At 34.0% G+C, this 26,469-nt stretch overlaps 1 protein-coding gene across 1 annotated transcript in view; it reads left to right on the top strand.

Annotated features, from left to right (window-relative positions):
• The window catches only part of LOC102249155 (chromosome unknown open reading frame, human C14orf39), a 38,905-nt gene extending 19,962 nt beyond the window's left edge, over positions 1–18,943 (top strand). Inside the window, exons 10-16 of the mRNA XM_014545952.1 lie at positions 4,700–4,785; positions 4,873–4,931; positions 7,881–7,942; positions 9,563–9,738; positions 12,184–12,322; positions 16,692–16,749; positions 18,677–18,943. Coding sequence (XP_014401438.1) covers positions 4,700–4,785; positions 4,873–4,931; positions 7,881–7,942; positions 9,563–9,738; positions 12,184–12,322; positions 16,692–16,749; positions 18,677–18,873 — 777 coding nt within the window. The 3' untranslated portion in view covers positions 18,874–18,943. The remainder of the gene's footprint in view (positions 1–4,699; positions 4,786–4,872; positions 4,932–7,880; positions 7,943–9,562; positions 9,739–12,183; positions 12,323–16,691; positions 16,750–18,676) is intronic.
• Positions 18,944–26,469: the final 7,526 nt, after the last annotated feature.

Raw genomic sequence — 26,469 nt, forward strand, 5'->3', positions numbered from 1 at the left:
CATAGCGAGCAGTTGAGTGGCCTTAGCACATCATTAGCATATTACACTTTGATTGGTTGACCGGATGACTGGACACTTAGCATATTAGGCTTTTATTATATAGGATTATATCAGCCATTAGTACAACCTCAGGGTCTAAAAAAAAGGAGTTTCAACAAGGCAGCCTGAGCATATACTGTAGCCGCCTCATGTACTCCTAAAAATAATAGAAAAAATATTTAAAAATACCAAGCCCTTTACCCAGTAGACCAAAAACTGAGATATTTCTGAAGGATGAAAACAGGATTGGATTGAAGAGGGAAGTTGTAGCCCAGGATTTGCATAGAATACTCTTATTGAAGTTATAGAGCTGAGAGCAATGAATAGGGCAATTGATTGGGTTACTTCAGTAGGTGTTAGTTTCATTAACATCTGTTCATCTCATAATCCTTCTGCCTTTGGCCAGGTGTCAGCAATGGGTTTACTGTCTCCAGGTAGAAGCAGTGAATATAGGAGCTTGGGTTAGAGAGAGGTGGTACTCTGGGTGATTCTTGATTTGCATGAAGGACCAGGAGCACACCACCCAGAAAGCTAGCTTCTGGTGTGGTACATCTCTTTTCCTTCATTCTTCCTGAAAATAGTCCAGAAGGAAATTCTCAATGAAAAATATAATTGCTTTTCATTAACTCATAATTAATAACACAGATATAAGGATAGTGGTGACCAAAGTAATTAGTGAAACATTAATTCTAAATATGTATTAATTTTAAAAATTTAAAAATATGGCACTAAAATTCTAGATTATATCCAATATGGGATGAAGGTGAAAAATAAATGAGAGAAACGAGTTTACTCAAGTTCTTTTTTTATTCAGGGATGGAGGTAAGGAGAATATATAAATACTGATTAATTCTATGTTTGCTGGAAAAATATAAATTTATGTATATATTAACACTTAAGGTTAGTCAACAGTAGATAAATGGAATGTGTAAGTTTCAAAACAGTAGAAAAAAAGATGAAATGAAGTAAACTAGTCCAACAGAAGTCAGGAATGGGGGGGGGGAATAAAACAGCTAGAAAGCATTTTATTTTTAAAACATATTTTTAAAATTGATTTCAGAGAGGAAGGGAGAGGGAGAGAGAGATAGAAACATCAATGATGAGAGAGAATCATTGATTGGCTGCTTCCTGCATGCCCCACACTGGGGATCGAGCCTGCAACCTCGGCATATGCCCTGACTGGGATTCGAACCATGACCTCCTGGTTTATGGGTCGAAGCTCAACCACTGAGCTATGCCAGGCAGGCACTAGAAAGCATTTTAAATAGAAAACAAATAAGGTGCCAAAAATAGTTTTGAACAAATCAGTAATAATAAAAATCTGACATTGGTGCTTCTAAGGAATATATAAACAAAATACAACTAAATACTACTAAAAACAGAACAGCTGAAACAACTTGACAAATAAAGGCTGAAAATAAAAGGATGAAAAATATACATCAGGCAAATGCAAACAAAGCCAAACCAAATGTAACAATGCTATATAAAATAGAGTTCGAGATTTAAAAACATTAGTAAGGATAAATATATTTCATGTTTTTAAAAAGAATAATTCACCAAGAAGTCATAACCATGATGCACAAAATGATAGTTTCAAAACATATAAAGGAAAAATCGATAGAATTTCAAGGAAGCAATTGAATCCACAGTTAAAACATGATCACTCTATCAAAAATAGTGCTGACTCTGAATTTGGCTACATGTGAAACAATATAAAACCAAACCATGAAATAATAACATTAAAGAAGATAAACATTTATTTTTCTCTTGAAATTCTAAAGTGACTCAGGTTCACTTTATTAGGGCTAATAGCACCATCTCCACAATTTCATTATTTCTCAGGCTACATCTATGCTTTCTTTTCCTGCTATCCTTAAATGCTAAGCTTTTGCCTCAAGGTCACATCATGATTAGAAGCTAACCATTGCAACTTTGCCATTATATCTGCCTTCTAGGCAGGAAAGAAGGAGATCAAGGCTAGCTGATTCAGCCCCATTAAAAAAAAATTGTGTGTGTTTAATTGATTTTAGAGTGTGATTTGAGAGAGAGAGAGAGAGAGAGAGAGAGAGAGAGGAGGAAGGGGGAGAGGAGAAAGAGAAACATCGATTTGTTGTTCCACTTATTTATGCATTCACTGGTGATTCCTGTATATACCCTGACCAGGGATCGAATCCACAACCTTGGAGTATCAGAATGATTCTCCAAACAACTGAGCTACCTGGCCAGAGCTCAGCCCCATTTCTTAAAGATCTTTCCTGGAAGCTCTTTAAACAACTTATAGTAATGTTTCAATGGCCAGAACTTAGTCATATGGCTGCCTCTATCTGGGGAAAGGTTGAGAAATATATGTGGTTTTGTTTTGGTTTTGGTTTTTGAAATCAGAACACAAAAGGAAAGTAGATTTTGAATAGGATAGAAAACTGACAGTTTTTGCCACAGGAAAAAAATCAAGTAAGATAAAAAATAAGGATATAGAGGACCTGAATAACACAATTAGCAAACTTTGTTTCTAACATACATAGAATTCAGTTAAATTTTAATTTGCAGTATTCACCAAAATTGACCAATTAATACAACAAAAAGGATATCTAAACCAATTCTAAAAAGAAGCTATCTTCACTTTCCCAAGGAATGTTATGTAGAAAAACCTATCGATGCGATTCCCTACATTAACAGGTTAATAAATGACTACAGAGGTAAAAAAACAGAAACATATATATTTAAAATAGGTTTTTTTAAAAAGAATGTAGGGACACTCATACTACCAGATATCAAAATGTTTCTTTTTTACTTTTGGTATTGAGATAATTCACATATCTCGCCATTTTAAAGAGTGTGATTCAGTGGTTTTTAGTATATTCACAGGTAGTGTAACCATCACCACTACTAATTCCAGAACATCCCAAAACACTTTAAAATATTATCAAAATGTAGTAATTATAAGTGTGGAACAAAAAAAGACAAATTTATTAGTGGACTACATCAAAATAAACTTCTGTATGACAAATAATATTAGCAAAATAAAAAACAGTGATGGGCCTAGCTGGTTTTTCTCAGTTGTTAGAGCATTGGCCTTGGGACTGAAGGGTCACAGGTTCGATTCCATCAAGGGCACATGCCTTGGTTGCAGGCTCCATACCCGACCTTGGTCAGGGCGTGTATAAGAGTAATGTCTCTCTCTAACATCGATGTTTCTCTCTGTCTCTCTCCCTCCCTTCCACTCTCTAAAAATCAATGGAAAAAATGTCCTCAAGTGAGGATTAACAACAACAAAAAGACAGTGATGGAATGGGCAGGAGATTGATATCCAGAATGTATAATATGCAAATAAATACATAATAATTCTTACAAATTAAAAAAAAAGAATAAGAAATGGTCAAAGATAAGGTAGTTTACAGGAAAGGAAAGACAAAGGTCACTAAACATAACAAGATGCTGACCTCAGAAGTACAGGAAAATGCAAATTAAACCAATGAGATGCCTGGTTTCACTTATCAGTTTTCAGACATCAAAACAATTGCTAACATTTAGTGAGGTCAATGATAGTGGGAATATAATTTGATACAGCTACATTGGAGGACTGGTTCAGTGAACTAATTAAAAATAAAAGTGCACATACTCAGCAGTGTTACTTCTTGGCATCTACTGTAAACAAATACTTAAAATACTTGTACAAATACTTGTACTAGAAGACATATGCAAAAATGTATATTGTTTAAAACAGGCATTGAAAGAACACTTGTTCTTTAAGAGACAGGTGTTCCTTAAAGGTCCAGGTTTCCTATAATCTAAAAGTTCAACAAGATGATAAAATTAAGACCAGTGGCTGTTAAACAGAAAGAAATGGGATAAACTTTTCCATTAAAATAAAAATATCTTCATTTTGGGTTAAATAAGAAAAATCAGGGACTGTTTAAAATTAGTGACTCAGGAAAAATTAAAGACTTGAAACAGACAATACAAACAGTAGTAAAGCAGTGGTTTAGATATTAATATCTAAAGTTAAAAATGAAACATTAACTGTCATCCTATATAATAAAAGGCTAATATGCAAATTGACCAAACAGTGGAACGACTGGTCATTATGACATGCACTGACCACCAGGGGGAAGACACTCAATGCAGGAGCTGCCCCCTGGTGGTCAATGCACTCCCACAGCCAACCTCCCACAACCAGCCAACCTCCCCCAGTCCCTCCGTCTGGCCTGCCGGCCTCGATCAGGACTGGGCGAGATGGCCCCCATTGGCCCTGATCACTAGCCAGGTTGAGGGACCCCACCAGTGCACGAATTCATGCACCAGGCCTCTATATAAAAGCCTAATATGCAAATTGTCCCCTCAGGAGTTTGACCCGGAGACCAGAAGTTCGATCGCTCACTATGACATGCGCTGACCACAAGGGGGCAGCACAGAAGGAAGGTCCTGGCCTGCAGCTGGGGAAGGCCCCAGCCGGCAGCCGGAAGGCCCCGATCGCCCTGATCTCTGGCCAGGCCTAGGGGATCCTACCCATGCATGAATTTTGTGCACCAGGCCTCTAGTAAATAATAATGGTGATGACCAGGGTGATGATGTTCTTGGAAAGCTCTGAGCAGCCATGACAAGCCAAACATTTTTTATTATTTTGTGTATCAAATTCTAATGCTTAATTTCTTTTTTTCAGATATTTAATGACTCTGCTATGAATAACCACTCAAAATGTTCACATGTTACAGCTATTAAAAGTTCACAGAATTTTATGCAGTTCAGGTAACTTTTAAAAATAAAATGCTTTAATTTCTGAAATAATTTATCAACTTAGGAAATAATATGAAAACTATATTTACTATATTTTAGATTGCTAACCCCACAGAAACAGTCAAACTTCAATCAATGGTTTGAAAAAGGAGATACAGGTACTTATTTTCTGTTTATATTTTTCTTAAGAATTGGGACTAACAAATTATATCAGGTTTTTATGCTATTCAAATAAGTTATTTAGATTGTTTGCATCTCTGGTTAATTGACCATGCATGCCTGGTTTTTTAAGTACATTTTCCCCTAAATATAAAACAAATACTTTTCATTGTCATCACCATTTGGGAAATGGTGTAAATTTGGGAAACAGAGAAAAACATGAAAGATACAAAAATACCACCACCCAGACATAACAGGCTCTTTACACACTGGTATATATTCTTGATTTTTTTCCTATGCATATGTATGTTGTGTTCTTTGATATTTTCCCCACAAATTTGAAACATGCTATGTATATAATTTTGTATTGTTTTTCTTCCCACTTGGTATACCATTGTTGAGGGTGTTTTTCTGTGCCATTCAGTTGAATTTATTTGTAATGATTGTATAGATTTGCTACAATTTATTTACTAATAGCCTCCTCTCACTTTGAATATTTTGTTTCTGGTTATTTTGCTATTAAAATAATGCTACTATGTTCTTTTACATAAATCTTTTACTATCTTGGATTATTAACTTCGAATAAAATTATAGGAAGGTCATAGGATATATATCTATGAATTTATTATCCTAGAAACAAGTAGCTGTTGAAACTTTGACACATCCTTAAAAATACTAACTCATTCTCTGTCTCTCTCTGTATCTGTATACATCCATGTAGATATATTTTTAATATATCATGTTCATATGTATGCATATTGTGGTAACCTAGTAATGAATAATAATTATTCTACTTATAAACTATATAGAAGTCTTCACCTCTTCTTATCTGTAGCATATGGATTGCTGACTTTTATTTTGAGGTTTTAAAAATGGCTCATTCTGGTAGCATAAAAATTCTGTAAATATATGCATATTCAAAAAGGTCATGTAATATACTATTTCTCACACAGTATAGGATTCAACCAATACAATATGCTTATTTAAATACCCATGTAAATGGATATTCTTCCTGCTTTCTTCTGGAAAAAAAAATATATCTTATCTGCACAGTGATCTGTTCCACCTGTTTATAATCCTCTATACATGCCAAGCTGACTGAGTGTTAGACAAGGAAAGAATGGCTAATCTCTAGAAACAACACATCACTAGTACACTTATGTGGGGAAATGCATATATGTGGTGTAGTTCTAGTTGCAATGAGCAGATATGGCGAGGTTTCATTCTCAAGAAAGCATATAGTTATCTTAGAAGAAAAAAGACTCTGTTCAATAATTTCCAAGTGTATTTTTGAAGAAGTTAATATATGGTAAAAATAATATTTGTGGCTTAAATGCAAGAGGCAAAATAAAAAGCTTTCAGATGATAAAGTAGAAAAATATTTATTCAAGGTAAGAAAGTTCTATTAAATAAGAATTAAAAAGCCCAATCATAAAAGAAAGATTGATAAATTTGGCTATATTAAGATTCAGAATTTCTGTTCATCAAAAGACACTTAAAAAAATAGAAGCTAGGTCACTAGGTCATCAAAAGACACTATAAAAAGAATGGAAGGCAAGATGATTTAGAACTGTCAGAAGACTAGTTTCCAAATATGTGTAAAGAACTTCTACAAATCAAGAAGAAAAAGGCAATCCTATTGGAAATATGTGCAAAGTACACAAATAGGTACTTCAAATAGCGAAACTTTTGTGGAAGCTAACCATCTGAAAAGTTGCTCAGCAAATCAGGAAACTTAATAAAAACACAATGAGATACTACTATACATCCACCAGACTAGTAAAATTAAGGAGTCTGACAATACTAGGTAAGTATTGATGAGAATATAGGGCAATAGGAACTCTCATAATTATTGTAGGAACTGCCATTTATAAATGACCATGTATTGAAACCACACCTAAGTTATAATTGGAGCTAATAATTTTGTCTGGTGAAATTGAATGATTTCCTAGAGTAGCTCAGGATGGTCAGTTGCCACAACAAAAATGGATAAATAGTTTGGAAGCTAAACTTTGAAAATAGTTTAACATCTTGTAAAATGGAAGATACATATACTCTATACCTTGTAATTCCACTCTATACCTAGAGAAATACAAGTGTGTAAATGCAGGTATATATGTAAAAGAATGTGATATTATTGTTTGTAATAGCCTCAAAGCAGAAACACTTCAAATGCCCATTTTTGGTAGAATAGATAGATATATTGTGTGTGTTTGGACAATGGGATACTTTATGTCATTAAAATAAGCACCTTTGTCTATGTATAACAATACAGATGAATCTCACAAGCATATGCTAAACAAAAAAAAGCAAGATAAAGAGCATGTATATTATTATTTCATCATTATCATTTGAAAACAGGAAAAGTAAACTATATTGCTTAGGTGATATATAAAGCAAATCAAGGAAATGATTATTACAGAAGTCAGAATAGTGCTTACATCTGAGGAGGAGGATATGAGGAATATAAGACCTTTTAGAGTACTCATAATTTTCTGTTTCTTACATGGGTGGTGGTTATATAGGTGTTCTCTTTGTAATTTTGTTCATTAAACTGTTCATATAGTTTTTTAAAAATATTTATTTTTTTATTTCAGAGAGGAAGGGAGAGGGGGAAATAGAGATAGAAACATCAATGATGAGAGAGAATCATTGATTGGCTGCCTCCTGCACCATCCCCACTGGGGATCGAGCCCACTACCTGGATATGTGCCCTGACCAGTAATTGAACCGTGACCTCCTGGTTCATAGGTCGACGCTCAACCACTGAGCCATGCTGACTGGGATCATATAGTTTTTATTCTACTGTCTATGTATTGTTTTGAATTATATGAAGTTGTAGTTTTGTAGGTCAAAAACAGTTAAATATTGGCAATTTCATATGGTGTGACATGTTTTATTTATAATTAAATTGCAAAAAGAAAAAATAGTTTATCCTCATATAACAGATGCTGAGTGTGGAGATACAGGGACAGTAAGACAATTGAAAGAATCAAAATGTACTTCACAAGTAAGTCAAATGTTTGGTTTCTAATTTCTCAGCAAAACATTCCAATTTAAATATTAGTTCATATTTTTATTTCATATTTATTATAGTAAAGATTATTTATGTGAGGTATAGATGTTATTAGCTTAGTAATCAAGTGGCTATGATGTTATAGAATCTATTCATTAGAGTTTTAGATTAAAAAATGAAGCTACAAAAAGTTTATATGAAAATACACAAAAAGAGTTGTCATTAATAATTGACTATATATATTGACACCACAACTAAATTATAATGGAAGAAAACAATTTTGTTTGGTAAGATGGAGTAATTTACCAAAGCAATTTAAGACCAGTGGTTACCATAAAAATATATTCAGAATATTTTTTAATAATAGAAGTCGTTAATGATGATATATGTAGACATACTAGAGAAACAAATTGGTAATTATAAAATATTCAGGGGGAAGTAAGAAAAGTATAGGAAATATAGTCAATAGTATTATAGTAATTATGTATGGTGCCAGTTGGGGTACTGAAAATATTGTGGGGAACGCTATGTAAAGTATATTATTTTCTAACCATAAGCTGTACACCCTAACCAATGCATAATTTAAAAATAAAATAAAGAACTCAAGAAAAACAAGAGAAGCAACATAGATTTTTGCTGTAAAGAAATACAGGTAAAAAGCACATTTAGAGTTTTTTGTGGAGTGACCCAAACTGTTTCTGTAATGGAATTAGGTATAACAAACATATTTTAGAAACCACATTGCTAGCATATAAAATAATGTAAAGGAAAATTAGTTATTCAAGTTCTCAATTTTTGCTGAGAAAATAGTATAATGAATTTATAAAAGCAAAAAAAAATGCAAAGAACATATGCAATGAGAGCAAGATTGCTTAGAAGTAAATTACTTCTCCCTTTCAAGGAGATACCATATTCAACTCAACCCAGAGCATGATGTGGAAATTTTAAAAGAAAAATTGCTCATCGTCCCCCCCCCCCCATTTTTGGACAGATATATTTTGTGTGTTTGGACAATTACTTTCATTAACTATTCTTATTTTACTTATTTTGCCTATCCTATATAATAAAAGGCTAATATGCAAATCAACTGAATGGCAGAAAGACCAGTTGCTATGACACACACTGACCACCAGGGAGCAGGTGCTCAACACAGGAGCTGTCCCCTGGTGGTCAGTACACTCCCACAGGGGGAGTGCCACTCAGCCAGAAGCCCTGAGCCGGGCTCACGATTGGTGAGCATAGCAGCGGTGGTGGGAGCCTCTCCCGCCTCCGCAGCATTGGTGAGCGTAGCAGCGGTGGTGGGAGCCTCTCCCGCCTCCGCAGCAGCGCTAAGGATGTCCGGCTGTTAGCTTAGGCCCACTCTCTGCGGGGAGCAGGCCTAAGACATCAGTCGGACATTCCCTCAGGGCTCCCAGACTGTGAGAGGGTTCAGGCCGGGCTGAGGGACTCCCACCACCTCCCCGCAAGTGCACGAATTTAGTGTACCGGGCCTCTAGTGTAATGATAATACCATACATTAATATGGTATTTTCCACTTCACACATTTTTATATATGTGAGTTTATTAATGCAATAACATTCATTTTTATAGTTTTCTGTTACTTTAAATTTGCAGGTTATACATGAAGAACATTTGGGGAAGCCAATAGATAATAATAATGAAGTAGAAGAAAGGGCTGAGAATTTTACACAGACTTCTGAAATTCCTTTATTTTTAAGAACCCCTGAAGCTGTGAAAACACCTGAATCTTTGGAGAAATTACTGTTCTCTAAAACCCCCCCACTTGAAATGTAAGATTTTAATTAATAATTATAATTAAAGAACTTATGTTTTGAGTTACATAAATAATTGATAGGAATAGTAAAATGCCTATACCTTTAATAAGTTTTTATTATGGACTATGTCATCTATACAAAGGAGATACACACTAATATAATGACCCTATGTACCTATAACCCTGTTTAAACAATTATTCAGTTATTAACATCCTGCCATTCTTGTTTCATATATCTTCTACCCCATTTTTCCTGCAACATTTAGCTGAAGATGGCATAGATCCTGAGTACTTATCTAGTGCAATAGTCTATATATTTAACATTTTCCAAAGGATAAAAAAAATCCTATGGAAAGTTTAAAATGCTATTACCTCATGTGGTAGATTATAGACATCATTGAATAATGTTACAGCAGTCATTTTTCCTTATGTTGCAATGTCTAAAGCAAGAATTGCTTTTCTGTAACTAACATCAATAGGCATAAATATCTCTAAAATGATAATTTAACTTTGAAAACCATAGATTTTTAATTTGCAGCTAAGAAAATAGTGCTGCATTTTGATCTTTTATAGTTCACTCCCTTCCTTAATGCTGATCCCTGAGATTCCTCTAAACCCTATGTCAAACAGATTTCACTCCATCAGGAATCTCTCACCTGTGTTCTACTGCTGTCTTTAAATTTTTTGTTAATTCTCACCTGAGGATATGTTTACTGATTTTTTTTTTTTTAGAAAGAGGGGAAGGGAGAGAGAGAGAGAGAGAGAGAGAGAAGAGAGAAGAGAGGAGAGAGAGAAATATAGATGTGAAAGAGAAACATCAATCGGCTGCCTCCTGCCCTGCCCAGGAATCAAACCCACAACCTTTCAGTCTATGGACCAATGTTCCAGCCAACTGAGCAACACTGGCCAGGGTTCTACAGCTATATTTTAAATTGCTAGTAAGAGTATTATATATATTAATGTAATACTGTTGACTCAAACACAGCGTGTTCAAAGCAGACTCATCATCAAATCCAAGAACTGTAAAAGGATGTGGCAATCATATGCTAAAACCTTTTTTTATGGATGAGAAAACCGATCTATAAAGTTAAGTGATTCATTAATAGTCATAGAGGTAGTTATAGAAGTTATCTTCAGATTTCTATGTATTTAACAAACACTTAATAGCAATGTCTAAGAATTTATAAATATTACTCATTTAAGATTCACAACAACTTTATGAAATGTAAGTACATTATTATCCTTATTTTATTGATGAGGAAACAGAATTACAAGTGGTACAACTCATTAGTGTTAGAGTTGAGATTCAAACCCAGGCAGTTTTGCTTCCAGAATCCCTGCTTTTAACCACTGTTTTATATACTGTCTTATCTAATTATTTTCTCCAAATCTTTTTGTATTTATATACAAATCTTTTTGTATATAAAAACTGTTTTATATGCTGTCTTGTCTAATTATTGTCTCCAAATCCCTTATGCAACAATCTGACTTCTCATAAAGATTTTAATTTTGTGACTGGCTTTCGGGACCTACAGAATCAAGGTTAAGAGTCTCGACTTTGAATCTGGATTGCTGCATCAAATCCCAACTCTGGCACTACATTATTTGGAGCAAATTATTTAACCTTTCTATGCATCAAACTCCTGTTCTATAAAATGGAAGTGATAATAATAGTACCTATTTCATAGGGTTATTTGGGGGAATAAAGCACTTTAGTGGTGTTGGAAATACCTAGAATAGAGCCTGACAGTATATTCTCAGTGGGAATTATTATCATTCCATAATTGATTGTTTTACTCTATTTAACATTTTTCACCTTAAACCATCTTTTTCTCCTTAGGTTGTCACTTCAGTAGCTACTTCCTCCCTTTCCCTACTGTGTCAATTCTTACCTCTATGCTAGTGATTTTTCAACTGATATGTGGCAATAATTTTTAAAACATGCAATACCTGACTGTTTAGTTGGGCACTGACCTCTTTTCCCTTAGATCAGTGATTCTCAACCTTCCTAATGCCGCAACCCTTTAATACAGTTCCTCATGTGTGGTGACCCCAAATTTCATTGTTACAAATTGAACATAATTAAAGCATAGTGATTAATCACAAAACAATATGAAATTATATATGTGTTTTCCGATGGTCTTAGGCAACCCAAAGTTGCCCAAAGGGGTTGCGACCCACAGGTTGAGAACCGCTGCCTTAGATGGTCAAATAAAAAAAATGACAACACAATAGCTGTCAGATGTGAATGAATCAAAATTATACCTACTTTTATTTGTAATATCAGCAAAAAATATATTTTTTGGTGTGCCGCAGAATTTTAGTAATTAGTTTATATGTGCCATGAGATGAAAAAGGTTGAAAATCACTGCTCTATGACATTTGTTATGGTACTTACCACTCTGCAATATTAAATAATATGTTTTTAACATTTTGGTGATTTCTTATTTCTCTATAACAGAAACAGAAATACAATGCCTGAAGATCAAACACAAAAGGAATCCCCTGGGTTTTCTTTTCTTATGAGTTATACTTCTAGATCACCTGGATTGAATTTATTTGATTCTTCTATATTTGATTCAGAAATCTCATCAGATAAGGTAACATGAGAAGCTAAAGTTTCATTTCTAAAAAAAAATGTACACTAGAACCTCAAGGAATTTTATTTCTTTAGTACCAAACTATCTTTGGACAAAGGCAATTTTTGAAAAGATTCTGAATATTGATAAATAGCAAAGTTCAACCATTATTTTTTATTTTCAACTTCAGGTGCCCCAAATTGACACATATTTATAAAAAAAGAATCTCAGGGCAGGAATGCTTTGAATTGCAGTTAAAGGCAGTTTAAAAATTAATTTGGTTTTATAATTTATGTGTTTTAACTTCTAAACAAATTTCCTATATTCTCAGTGTAAAAACTCCAGGTTATTAGTTGGTCTCTCTATCTACATGAGTGTATATAACAACATTATAATCAAACTAGTAGCCCTGTGCACGAATCCGTGTTCCAGTAGCTCTCTGCGGGGCCTGGCTGCTCCATGCCCACTGCCCAGAGGCTCTCCATGGCCCAGAGGCCCATCTGTGCCCCGGCCTGGCCAGAGGCCCATCTGCGGCCGGGTGCAGAATGCTTGCCTCGTCGCCACGGCGATGAAGCAAACATTCTGCTAGGCCTCTCACGCTGCCTGCTCTCAGCGGCCGCCCCCACCCCTGGGACTGGGGGACTCCAGTGGGGCTGAAAGGACTGGGCACCTCCATCTTGTGACTATGGGCACCACCATCTTTGTGATGGAGTGATGGTTAATTTGCATATTACCCTTTTATTAGATAGGATAATTTTAGAAGGCCTAAAGAATTTCCATCTAATAGTGATTTCTCCTGTTAAGTGATAGAAATCATGATAAAGTACTTACTTCTGTATTTAGCAATTGAAACTGAAAATTAAGACTATGTACTTTATTTGATTAGTAGAGATAGTATAGCATAGTGATTAACACTAGACTCTGACACCAGACCACTTGGGTGTATACTGGATGTAGGATTTTGAATATGTAAGACTCTATTTTTCATCTGTAAAATGAAAATAATAACTTTTACCATAGGGTTTTTTTTTACTGTTAAGTGGATTTATGTATATAAAACTCTTAGAAAAGTTCAAACCATTTAATGCCATAAGTAGCAGTGTAATACAATATAAATATTATATTGTTATTGCTCATCTAATTTAGTCACAGTTAGCCAATTTTATGTGGATTAGAATATTTTATTCCTACATCTAATACATAATATTAAAATGTTGATATTATAAATTTATTGATGGATGATATAGTATTAGTGTACAATTTGTAGTATTTTATGTCTTCACTTTTGATCTCAATTTATCTAAATGATTATTTCAAAAACAGTAATTCCTAGAGGAATTAAAAAATAGACTATAGTTAGTTAATTCTCATTTACAATAGTAACATAAATGCAAAACACATGTATGTAACTTTGGCAGGAAATTTGTCCATTTGGATAAAGAAAAAATATAATTGAATATCTCAATAGATATATGACATACCTGTATAGGAAGAAAATATTGTAAGTATATATTTCTTCCCCAAATAACTTATAAATATCCAATTCTAATTGGAGTCCCGGCAAGCTGATTTACCTTTAATCTTTTGATTTTGTAGTAGTAGGGTTGAGGAATGAGATTGGCGTAATAATTACTAAGTTTTCTGACTAAGAGTAATAAAAATGTTAAAAAATAAGATTTGTAATAAACTGAAATGGAATTCTAAGATGACATTTAACCCAAAGGAAGGCAGAGAAGGAACAGCATAACAAGATACATAGGAACAAAGTGAAAAAAAGTAGTAAAATGTTTGATGAAAATATGAAATTTTAAAATAATTCCATTCACCATAAATGGACTAAACACTCCATTAAAAGGTAGAGATTGTAAGAATGGATAAAAAGCATGACCCAACTATAAGTTATCTATAAGATAACACTTTAAATATAAAGACAAAGACAGATTGAAAGTAAATGGATGGAAAAGGTTTATCATGAAAACTGTAAGCATAAGGTCACAATGGCTATACTAATATCATTTTAGGTAATCTTCAAGGCAAAGAATATTGACAGAGATAAAAAGGAACATTTCGTAAGGATACGAGGGTCAATTATTAAGGAAGAGGTAACAATGACAAATGTGTACATGCCTACTAACAGCATCAAAATACAAAACAAAAATTGACAGAATTAAGGGAGAAATAGGCAAAAACACAAACTAAGTTGGAGATTTTTAAACAATTAAAATCTGTCAGCAATTTATATAATTAGACAACAGTCAATAAATGTATGTTATAAAATCTGAACAACACTATTGATCCCCTTGACCTAACTTACATTTATAGAACACCACACCCAGCAACTGATGGTGCATTCACCAAGACAGATCATAATCTGGGCCATAAAATGTCTTAATAAATTTCTCAGACCACAATAGAATTAAATTAGAAATCAATAGCAAGGTATTGGGAAAATCCTAAATATGTAGGTTATGGGTCAAAGAAGAAATCATGAAAAAAAAAAGAAAAATTTTGAAGTGAATGATTGTAAACATTTAGCATATCAAAAACTGTGGAATGCTGCCAAAACCAGAGCAAAATGATCACTTTAAGTAATTGATAATTTAGATAATTAAATTAATAGAAAAGAAGAGAGGTCTAAAATTAGTGACCCAAGGTTCCATCTTGAAAAGCTAGAAAAAAGAACAAAGTAAAAATAAGAAAGATAAATCAATGAAATAGAAAACAAGCAGAGAAAATTAACAAAGCCAAGTTGGGCCTTTGAAGAATATTAACAAAATTTATAAACTCTTGCCCAGTGGTTGAGCATCAACCTATGAACCAGGAGGACACAGCTCAATTCCTGGTCAGGGCATGTGACAAGGTTGTGGGCTCCATCCCCGGTGTGGGTTGTGCAGGAGGCAGCCTGTCAATGATTCTCTCTCATCGATGTTTCTATCTCTCTCTCCCTCTCCCTTCCTCTCTAAAATTAATAAAATATATATTTAAAAAAAGAAGAAAGAAACTGCATTGTATGTCACTATGGAGAAATATTAAAATGCCATTAAAAATCAGGTTTTGGAAGAATAATAACATAAAAAATGCTCATAATGCAATATTAAGTTTTAAAAGAACAGAAACCTGTTGTAAGGATTCCTTTTTTTTCTTTTAAATCCTCACTGAGGGTATTTTTTCCATTGATTTTCAGAGAGAGTGGAAAGGAGGGGGAGTGGAGGGAGAGTGAGAGAGAGAAACATCGACGTGAGACACATTGATTGCCTCCCACATATGCTCCAACTGGGGCCAGGGATGGAACCTGCAACCCAGGTCCATGCCCTTGACTGGAATCGAACCCTAGACCCTTTGGTGCACTGGCTGACACTCTAACCACTGAGCCTGCCAAGGCCATGATTCTATTTTTTAAAAGCTTGTTTTACAGAGAAAACAGGCTTTGGCAGCAAAACTTGAGCTGAAGTGACGTGAAGCTATCATACTTCCTATTACTTTAAAAATATATATCTTTATTATTGAAAGTATTAGAGATGTCTCCTTTTTTTTCTCTCTTTGAACCCCTCCATCTCCTTTGGACCTCCTTCCCAGGCCTACTGCACTATTGTCTGTGTTCAGTAGTGCATTATGCATATAAATTCTTTGGTTAATCTCTTCCCGCCCTCATCCCTGCCCCACTTCTCTCTGAGATTGGTCAGTCTGTTTCATGATTCCATGTCTCTGGAAATATTTTGTTCTTCAGTTTATTTTGTTCATTATATTCCACATAAGAGAGATCATGTGACTGGCTTATTTCACTTAACATATAGGCAGGAAAACAATACCAAGAGCCCTAACCGGTTTGGCTCAGTGGATAGAGCATCGGCCTGCAGACAAGGGTCCCAGGTTCGATTCCGGTCAAGGGCATGTACCTTGGTTGCGGGCACATCCCCAGTAGGGGGTGTGCAGGAGGCAGCTGATCGATGTTTCTCACTCATCGATGTTTCTAACTCTCTATTCCTCTCCCTTCCTCTCTGTAGAAAATCAATAAAATATATTTAAAAACAAAAAACAATACCAAGAACCTGATTTGTAAAAAAGGCTTCAGAATAAAGCAAAAGTTAATTAGAATTTTAGGTTTTTTTAATATTCCAAAGTAGGAACTTCCTTAGTAAAATTTATGTTGCCTACTAATATTTTATCAGTGTCCAGAATCAAATCAATAAGACTTATTTTAATATAATCAAATGATAGGTTATGAAGATAAATCTCTTTTTAAGTACAATAGTGTATTATATAGAATGTTGCTGTTTTGTCTACTCTGATTATTCTTACTAGAAGAACCAGGCTTTAAATTCAAATATAAATGCTATGTATACTGTTTTACTGATTTTATGAATAATACTTAATGGAAATTATTTTTCAGTTTAATGAACACTATTCTGCAGGAAATTTAAATCCTCTCTCATCACAACAAGAAGTTGGTAAGTGATACGTAATTTGCATCTACTGGTATATTCATGAGGGATACTAGTCTGTACTTTACTTTTCTGGTAGTGTCCTTTTCTGGTTTTGGTATCAAGTTAATGCTAGCTTTATACAATGAGTTTGGGAGTGTTCCCTCCTCTTTGATTTTTTTGGGAAGAGTTTGAGAAGGGTTGGTGTTAATACATCTCTAAATGTTTGGTAAAATTCACCAGTGAAACCATCTGACCTTATTTCTGACAGTATTATTGATATCTCTTCATATCTAAAATACCTGTTGACATTATAGCCGGGCTGGTGTGGTCGAACATTGTCCTATGAACCAAAAGGTTGCTGGTTTGATTTCCTGGTCAGGGCATGCCTAGTCAGGGTGCGTGTGGGAGGCAACCGATCATCTCTCTCTCTCTCTCTCTCTCTCTCTCTCTCTCTCTCTCTCTCTCTCTCTCTCTCTTGATTCAATATTTTAGTTCTTTCTGGACCTGTAGCTATATTTTATCAATCTTCCTTTAAGTCTACTGAATGTCAGTGGGACAATAAAGTGAAAAAGGCAGAGAGGAAGTACTCAGGTATCTGTAATCAACCCATCCATCCACCTACCCACCCACTCACCCTACTGCTGGCTGGTTCAGATTTATTTAGGGTGAAATAACTGAGATGTTTAAAAATATATGAAATTTCTAAGTGGCACAAATTAAATTGTTTTGCTTAATGTACTCATTGAATTGGTTCTCTATGAAAAAATATAGGTGCTTTAAAAGACTTGTTTCAGGTAAGTCTTTGGATTACTGTACATTTTAAATTACTTAACAACAATTATAATTAAGATGTTGAAAATATATCTATAGTATTAAATAATAAAATGAATGAAAAAGAATATTTTTCCTTAATAACAATTCTGGGAATTGTTATTTTTTATGTGAAGTTGATTTTTAAAATTTTATTTTAAAACTATAGAGCCCTTTTTATTGTTCTGTCATTTCCTAGACCAGTGATGGCGAACCTTTTGAGCTCGGCATGTCAGCATTTTGAAAAACCCTAACTTAACTCTGGTGCTGTGTCACATATAGAAATTTTTTGATATTTGCAAGCATAGTAAAACAAAGACTTATATTTTTGATATTTATTTTATATATTTAAATGCCATTTAACAAAAATCAACCAAAAAAATGAGTTCGCGTGTCACCTCTGTCATAGGTTCGCCATCACTGTCCTAGGCCAATGTCATTAGCAGTAATTGTAGTTACTCATAAATAATATTTGAATACGTTTGACTTATGCGATGTCTCTTAGATCCAATATTTCTTTCTCCATTCTTTTTGCTGTGACTTTAGGTAAGGCCAAGCTTTTATCATCTCTTTTCTGTTATTTCCACTTCTAGACACTCTCCTAGCCTTTCTACATATCCTCTCCTGAATAACTCTTATATAAAGAAGTACAAGTCCTGTCATATCTCTTCTTGAAGATGTTTAGTGGCTTTCATTTACTTACCAAATGAAGCCCAGTTCTGTAGCTGGACATACAGCAGTTTTTCCAAGCTTATCTTCATTAATTCCCTTTTAATAACTATTTATTATTTCTCAGTGCTCTTGAAAGCTGAATTGTTTTCTGTCACCTGTATATTTTCTATGCATACCTGTTTCTGTGCTATATTCTCCATTTGAGTTCTTTACCCTTCCTTCCACCTTATATACTACTTCTTTATGTACTTGAGTACAAATTACTTTAAAGTAGAATTTAAGTTTGAATCTCTATAACCTTCCATACTACAAAGGATAGTACTTTGCACATAAAAGAAATACAGTTAAATATCTGCATGATAGATAAATGATTCAATGTTATCCTATTGTAAGCTGTATACTGTAATTTAGTAGGTTATGCAAATTACGTAACATGAATAGCATGATATTATGTATATATTTTCTTCAGGAAACTTATTTGGGAAACCAGAAGATGCCTTTACATTTTCTTTTCCATCAGACTCTTCAACTCATACATTTGGAGCTGGAAAAGATGATTTTAGTTTTCCATTTTCATTTGAACAGGATCAAAACTCAACACCCCCTTCTTCTGTAAAAGGTTTTTCATCTTCCTCACAAAATACAACTCAGTTTACTTTTTTTTGAACTAATTACTAAGTTCTTGAATTATTTTACTGCTCTGTAAACCTCTAGGGCAGTGATGGCGAACCTATGACACGCGTGTCAGAGGTGACACGCGAACTCATTTTTTTGGTTGATTTTTGTTAAATGGCATTTAAATATATAAAATAAATATCAAAAATATAAGTCTTTGTTTTACTATGGTTGCAAATATCAAAAAATTTCTATATGTGACACAGCACCAGAGTTAAGTTAGGGTTTTTCAAAATGCTGATACGCCGAGCTCAAAAGGTTCGTCATCACTGCTCTAGGGCATAAATTTACATTATTAAAATATGAAGACTTTTTTGTTGATTAAAGCAATAATGGATTATCATAATTATATTATTTTATTATATTATTTAAATATTGAAGGAAATTAAGCCCATGTCATTTAATTTTGTTTTTATTGTGGTATTAGCTATCACTATCATTATTTTGGTTTTGATTTTGCAAACCATATTCAGGCAGAACTTTTACTAATCTTAATAGAATTTGATATTTTTTTCCTTTAGTCTTTATTATAAATATTAAGCCTGCTTCTCCACAGAATCTAAGTTTCATTTTGGTAGTATTTTAGGTGCTTTGATAAGAAAAAGAACTCCTTCATGCCATCAGAAGACCTTTTAGCAGTAACTATGCAGAATTAATGTTGAGATGTACTTAGTTTTTAGCTACTAAAAAGTGCTTTTAAAATTACTGTGTTTCACTTACGCTTTACTCTCGCAATATAAAGAGTAATACCTTAATAATATGTGTTTTCTTATAATACAACAAAGGATAAAATTATAATTATATCAGGTTTTTTTCAGTTTCTTTAGTGGAAGAAAAGGAAATGTGAAACATAATTTTCTGAAAATCGGATTGTTGTCTTAATGGTGACACTGTTAATGTATTTTTTTGCTTAAATATCTTTAAAGAACATTTAAAATTTTGTTTCCTGTCTTCAACAAAAATATATTTTATGAACAGCATTTGCTTGTTAATCAGTTCTATAGCTTAAGTGAAGATATTTAAAATTTTATGAAATTATATAAACACATTGCTCAATATCATTGTATTTTGTGTTTTTTTAATTAGTTGTATCAAGTTATTAAGTAATAAAGAATTTGACTCCATATTTTGGATTTTAAGCCTCACCCTGTTTTCTTCCCCTTTTGCCCTATATTTGGTCAAGCTGATAAGAAAGCCCAGATGTTCCCTCCTTTGGCACCACATTAAAACAATCTATAGAAACTCTTGCTCCAGCTCCACCCCTACTGATATAAAAACCCAAAGCCAGTCTTCTTCCCCTGCTCTCTTAAGCCATTTTCATACCAGCTTAGAATGTCTGGCCTTCTCTCCTCAGAAAAATCTTATGCAAATAACAAGACTTCTCGTATCCTATTGGAGTGTGTTTGGTGTTATATCTCAATATCCTAAGCAAATTTGGAGTGAGAGTCTATCTTGCTTCTTTAGGATGTTCACAACATATCACAATTGTATTAAATTAAGACTTCTCAAAGTGTATTCTTAGAAGTATAAGGATGACATATAACTAATGATAGAAAAAATTTAAGAGAACTTTGGACTGTATTTTTAAAAACAAAACAAAACACAAAACTTTCAACAACGGTTGAAAGATGAACATTTCAGTGAAGCTGGAGGGGGTTGTTTTTTGTGGAGTTTGTTTCCTCATAAAGGAATGGAGAGAGAGACATAGAAACATCAATGATGAGAGAGAATCATTGACCAGCTGCCTTCTGCTCACTCCCTACTGGGGACTGAGCCCCAAAACCCGAGCATGTGACCTGACCAGGGATAGAACTGTGATCTCCTGATTTATAGGTCAACAATCAACCACTGAGCAACACCGGCTGGGCTGGAGGGTTTTTTTAAAATCCTCACTGGAGGGTAGGTTTTTATTGATTTTGAGAGGGAGGGAGGGAGGGAGGGAGGGAGAGAGAGAGAGAGAGAGAGAGACATCGATCTGTTGCCTACCATATGTACCCCGACCAGGGATCGAACATGGAACCTGGGTATGTACCCTGACCGAGAATCAAACCTGCAACCTTTTGGTACGGGACAATGCTCCAACAAACTGAGCCACATGGGCCAGGGCTGGAGTTTTACTTTTTATATCAAGTATTTTATTGACTCTACAATTGAATTAAATGATAGTTTTGGTAAAAACATTGACTATATTTGAAAAAGAAGAAAAATGTTATTGACTTATTGGTCATTTATTAAGAGGTTCAAAATGGGTTTTAACCTTGAGAGACCCAGTGATTCTATGGTTTATTTTTACTTTAAATAAATGCCTACCACACCAGTATAGTTAGATTTATCATGTATTAATAAATGAGGTAAAGTAAAATACGTATTTTAAAAATATCTAAAGTGTGCATGATATTTTGAGGGCATATAGAAGAGCTAAAAGAAATAGTGTTGTTTTTTAAATTGAATTTATTGTGGTGACATTGGTTTGCAAAACCATACAGGTTTCAAGTCTACAACTCAATAAAACTTCACCTGCATGCTGCAAATGCACTCACTGCCCCAAGCAAAGTCTCTTTCTGTAAAAGTCAGTCTTATACTGAAGGAACTTATATTTTAGTTGAAAGGACAAAAACTTATTAAACAACAAAAATGTTACAATAAAGTAGTTTATAATAAAATTCAATAGTTTATAACTTGGTCTGTGGTAGAGAAGAGACTGAGTATTTTAAGAGTCAGGAAAAAAGGCCATCATGGAATGGAAAGCCTGGGAGGATTCATTGAGGAGATAGCATTTAAATTAGGACTTTAAAGGTATGTAGATTGTAAAATTATTCAGTGTAAGGTTGATGCCTTTTTTTAGCTTTGCATTTTTTCTGCCTAACTCTATGGGAAAGTGTTTAGTAGGATTTCATTAAATGCTTATTGAATTAATAGAATTGACTGTATTGGTAAAGGAAGCAGGGAGGACTTTCGAGGTAAGGGGAACAATATGAACAAAAGAAATATACAATCACAAATATAGTATGTGTGGAGGAAATTTAGAATAGGCCTAATTGGAGTAGAGAGTAGGAAAATGAGTCTATTACATATGATAGGACTGATTTATAGAGGATCTTCAAGTGTTTTGATTTGATTTCTGGGGCGAATAAGGAACTTATATCCTAAATGCCACAGTTGCAAGAGAAAAAGTTTGGCTAAGAAAGATTAAACTGACAATAGTCAGAGGAAAAATGAAATTAGGAGGTAATTGCAATGGTCTAGGTATGCAAATGAGCATGTGAAATGATGCTCTACAACATATGTCATCAGAGAAATGCAAGTTAAAATAACACTGAGATGCCACTTCACTCCTATCAGAATGGTCAAAATCCAACATGTTGACAATACCAAATGCTGACAAGGAATGGGAGCAACAGGAACTTCCATTCATTGCTGTGGGAATGCAAAATGGTATCGCTAATTTGAAAGACAGTTTGGCAGTTTTTTTACAAAGCTAAGCATACTCTTACTACTAGTATATAATCCAGCAATAGCGCTTCCTGGTGTATACCTAACAAAGGCAAAAACTTAATGTCTACACAAAAACCTGAACATGGATGTTTAAAGCATCTTTACTCATAATTGCCAAAACTTGGAAGCAACTAAGATGTTTTTTAGTAGATGAATGGATAAACAAACTGTGGTATAACAAGATAATGGAATATTATTCCATGTTAAAAAGAAATGAACTTCAAGCTATGAAAAGATAGAAAACTTAAGTGCATATTAGTAAGTGGAAGAAGCCAGTCTGAAAAGCATACATACTGTATGATTCCAACTATACAACATTCCAGAAAAGGCAAAAACTATTGAGACAGAAAAAAGATAAGTTGTTATAAGGGGTTAGGAGGGAGGGAAGAATGAATAGGCAGAGCACAGAGGATTTTTAGGTAGTGAAAATACTCTGTGATAATACAATGATGGATACATGTCATTATTTATTAGTCCAAGCCCATAGTATGTACAACACAAAGAGTGAACCCTAATGTAAGCTATGGACCTTGGGTGATAATGTGCTGATGTAGCTTCATTGATTATAACAAATGTACCACTGTGGTGGTGAATGTTAATGGGGAGGACTATGCATGTGTGGAAGTAGGTAGGGAGTATATGGGAAATCTCTGAACCATCTGTTCAGTTTTGCTGTGAATCTAAAACCTCTCTACAAAATAAAATCTATTTTAAAAAACGAATGAAAGGCAATTTGGACACCACCACCCCCTTCTCACACACACACACACACACACACACATGCACATGTTACCCCCTTCTCACACACACACACACACACACATGCACATGTACATGCACATGCACACGCACACACACAACCTTACTTAGGCTTACGCACATGCACACGCACACACACAACCTTACTTAGGCTTTTTACTATCTTGCTGATTGCAGGGTTGTAAATCCTTTTTGAGTAATAGGAAATATAAATATTAATTTTTATTTATTGTGACTGAGTAGGTATTAGAATTTCAGGGGCCTAAACAGACAGCTGACCAGAGAGTGTTAGTAATTTTGAAGTGGTATTATTACCACTTTTAATTTAAAAAGCAAAGTTTTTCTGATCTTTTGAAAGAATGAATGAGCAAGCAATATATAAACCTGGCTGGCATGTTGATGCTTTCCCTTTGAATTTCAATTGCTGCCATGTAACTTGCCTTGGAGGCTGAATGGCTCATTTAGAAGCATTCCCATTGCTTTGCTTTTATATTTTGCTCTTGATTTCTCTAAAGTTGACACAAGTCACATGTAATCAAATCTATATCCCTGGTGGATAGGCCTGTCCTAATATTTTCTGACTCACACCCAGGTTATTTGCAGCTCAGCAGTTCTTCTTCTAAATACATTACTTTGTATTCTGATGTTAACATCTAGCTGAGAATTTGTCTCTTAAAACACCATTTCTTTAATAGTGTACCTTTTTTGTTTTGATATGAATATGATACTTTTTAGAACTTAAGTTAACTTATTTTTTTGAAGGTAGTTTTTCTAAAGAATTAGCTCACATTTTTATTTTTATTTTATTTTTGATGTGTTTTAGGAAGTGTGTTTTAATGAAGTATTTGTAGCTCCAGACTGATGAAGCGTTAAGTACAGCAGAGGAATGATAGGAAGAATATTCCATAGTGTGGGCCCTGGAGTACTGTCTGGGTTTAAACACGGAGAGATTCTTGCTCAGGTCTGACTGTGGGCCAACTGCTTACCCTCTTTGCTTCAGTTTCTTCATTTTCAAAATGGGGTTGATGATCCTACCTATCAATAGGGTTGTTAGGAATATGATAGTGTTTGACCTGGTGCTTAGCTCATGGTAAGTGCTTGATGAATTGTGGTCTAATTTGTTTTACAGATAGAGATTTTCATGCAAAACAAGATAATTTGATGTTCAAATTTTTAAAACATTAAGAAATACGAAGCACATCAAATGATAGAGACACAAGATATTTTAAAGTAACTTTTAGAACCTGTCCAATGGCAAAGCAGGTATTCAATAGGAAGGTATTTTATATTCAGTTATTCTATAGTCTGAATGGGTCTGAAAAATAACTGCTTGCAAAAGTTATGTGTGTTTTGTTCCAGGCAAGGAAATAATTCTTTCTTCCAAAGAAAGAATTTCTTTACATATCATAAAACAGTAACATTAAATTATTTACTCCCATCCTAGCTGGTTTGGCTCAGTGGATAGAGTGTCAAACTGTGGATCAAATGGTCCTTGGTTTGATTCCCGTCAAGGGCATGTACCCGGGTTGCAGGATCCTCCCCGGCCCAGGTCCTAATTTTATTTTTATTATTTTACCAATTGATACCTTCTGGTACTATAAAAATATTTGAATTGTGTGTGGAGGTTTTAAATTAATAATATTCTACATATATTTGATTAGTATGTCTTTTTCTTACTTTCTGTACTTGATGTGTTGAAAATTAAAGGGCCTCAAAAGGGAAAATATGGCAAATCTAATAATTCAAGAAATATTTGGTAAGATCTAAATGGGAATGATAAGCAGTGCACAAAAATTGCATAAATATTTAAAATGAACATAAAATTGGCATAGATTTTGAGGCAGGAACTTGGCTTCTTTAAGAAGTAAAGGATTAATACACTATATTTTCCTTCTCATTCACCAGGCTGGAGCATAGTGAATAAGAAGGAAAATACAGTGTATTAATCCTTTACAGCAATAGTAGCGTCTCTGTAAGAACCTGAATTTATTCATACAGAAAACCAAGAAACATTTCACAGGAAATTTTTGACCAAAATAATTAGAGAGGTAACATGTTTTAAGATTTAAAAACTGAATTCTTTCAAAGTTTATGTTTAGATTCAATTCAATCCCAAACAAAATCCTAACAGAATTTTTCTTTTAAAGTTCACAAGTTGATCCTAAAATTTATATGGAAAAACAAAACCCATAATAAATATAAAACACAGCTGATGGATTTACAGTATCTGATTTCAGAATTTACTACAAAATTACAATAATTGAAACAATGTGGTCATGTCATAAAGACAGATAAACAGATCAGTGGACCAGAACAGAAAGTCCAAAAATAGACCCTCTCATATGTAGTCACTTGCTTTTTTCCCCAAAGATGCCAAAGCTATCTAACAGGGAAAAGAAAGTCTTTTCAACAGATGGTACTATGACAAGGGAATAAATATGTGGAAAAATGAACTTCAAATCCTATCTGCTGCACTTCACAAAAATTAGAGATGTATCATTGACCTAAATATAAAATCTAAAGCTATAACTTCTAGAAGAAACATAAGAGAATAGCTCTGACAACTTAAGATAGATAAAGATTTATTAGAGGACACAAAAATCATTAATTTTAAAAGAAAAAAATTTTGATAAGTTGGACTTGATCAAAATTTAAAACTGCTCAGCAAAAGACACAGTTAAGAAAATAAAAACACTGCCAGCATGTCTCAGTAGTTGAGCATCGACTTATGAACCAGAAGGTCATGGGTTCAGTTCTTGGTCAGGGCACATGCCCAGGTTGTAGGCTCAACCCTTGGGTATTGTGCATCCAAGTCCTAGGGATAGTAGCTACTCATTCTATGTACTATATTTATTTTTAGAGCTCTCTTTGTTTCTTACTAACCAATCTTTGGTTACTTCAATCCCCTGTTATATTGTAAGTATTCTTAACTATGTTAAACTTTTCCTGTTCAAATTACTATATGGCTTCTCTATCCTGATGGATACAAACAAGAAAAAATAATTATATCTGACATATATCTGACAAATGACTGGTATCCAGAATATATAAAGAATTCCTACAAATCAATAACAAAAAAGACAATTCAGTAAAACATGGGCAAAAGATATGAACAAAACTTTCTCAAAAGAAGATATGTAGATGACCAATACACCTAAAGATGCTCATCTTCATTGGTTGTTAGGAGGATGAAAACAAAACCACAAGGAGATATTATTTCATACCCATTAGACTGCCTAAGATTAGGAAGATTGACATTACTATAGTGTTACTATTATTACATGTCAGAATGGTGATGGAGTCCAGCCAGAGTGGCTCAGTGGTTGAGTGTTG

Source organism: Myotis brandtii, unplaced genomic scaffold, assembly GCF_000412655.1.
Source record: "Myotis brandtii unplaced genomic scaffold, ASM41265v1 scaffold423, whole genome shotgun sequence".
NCBI classification, from domain to species: Eukaryota; Metazoa; Chordata; class Mammalia; order Chiroptera; family Vespertilionidae; genus Myotis; species Myotis brandtii.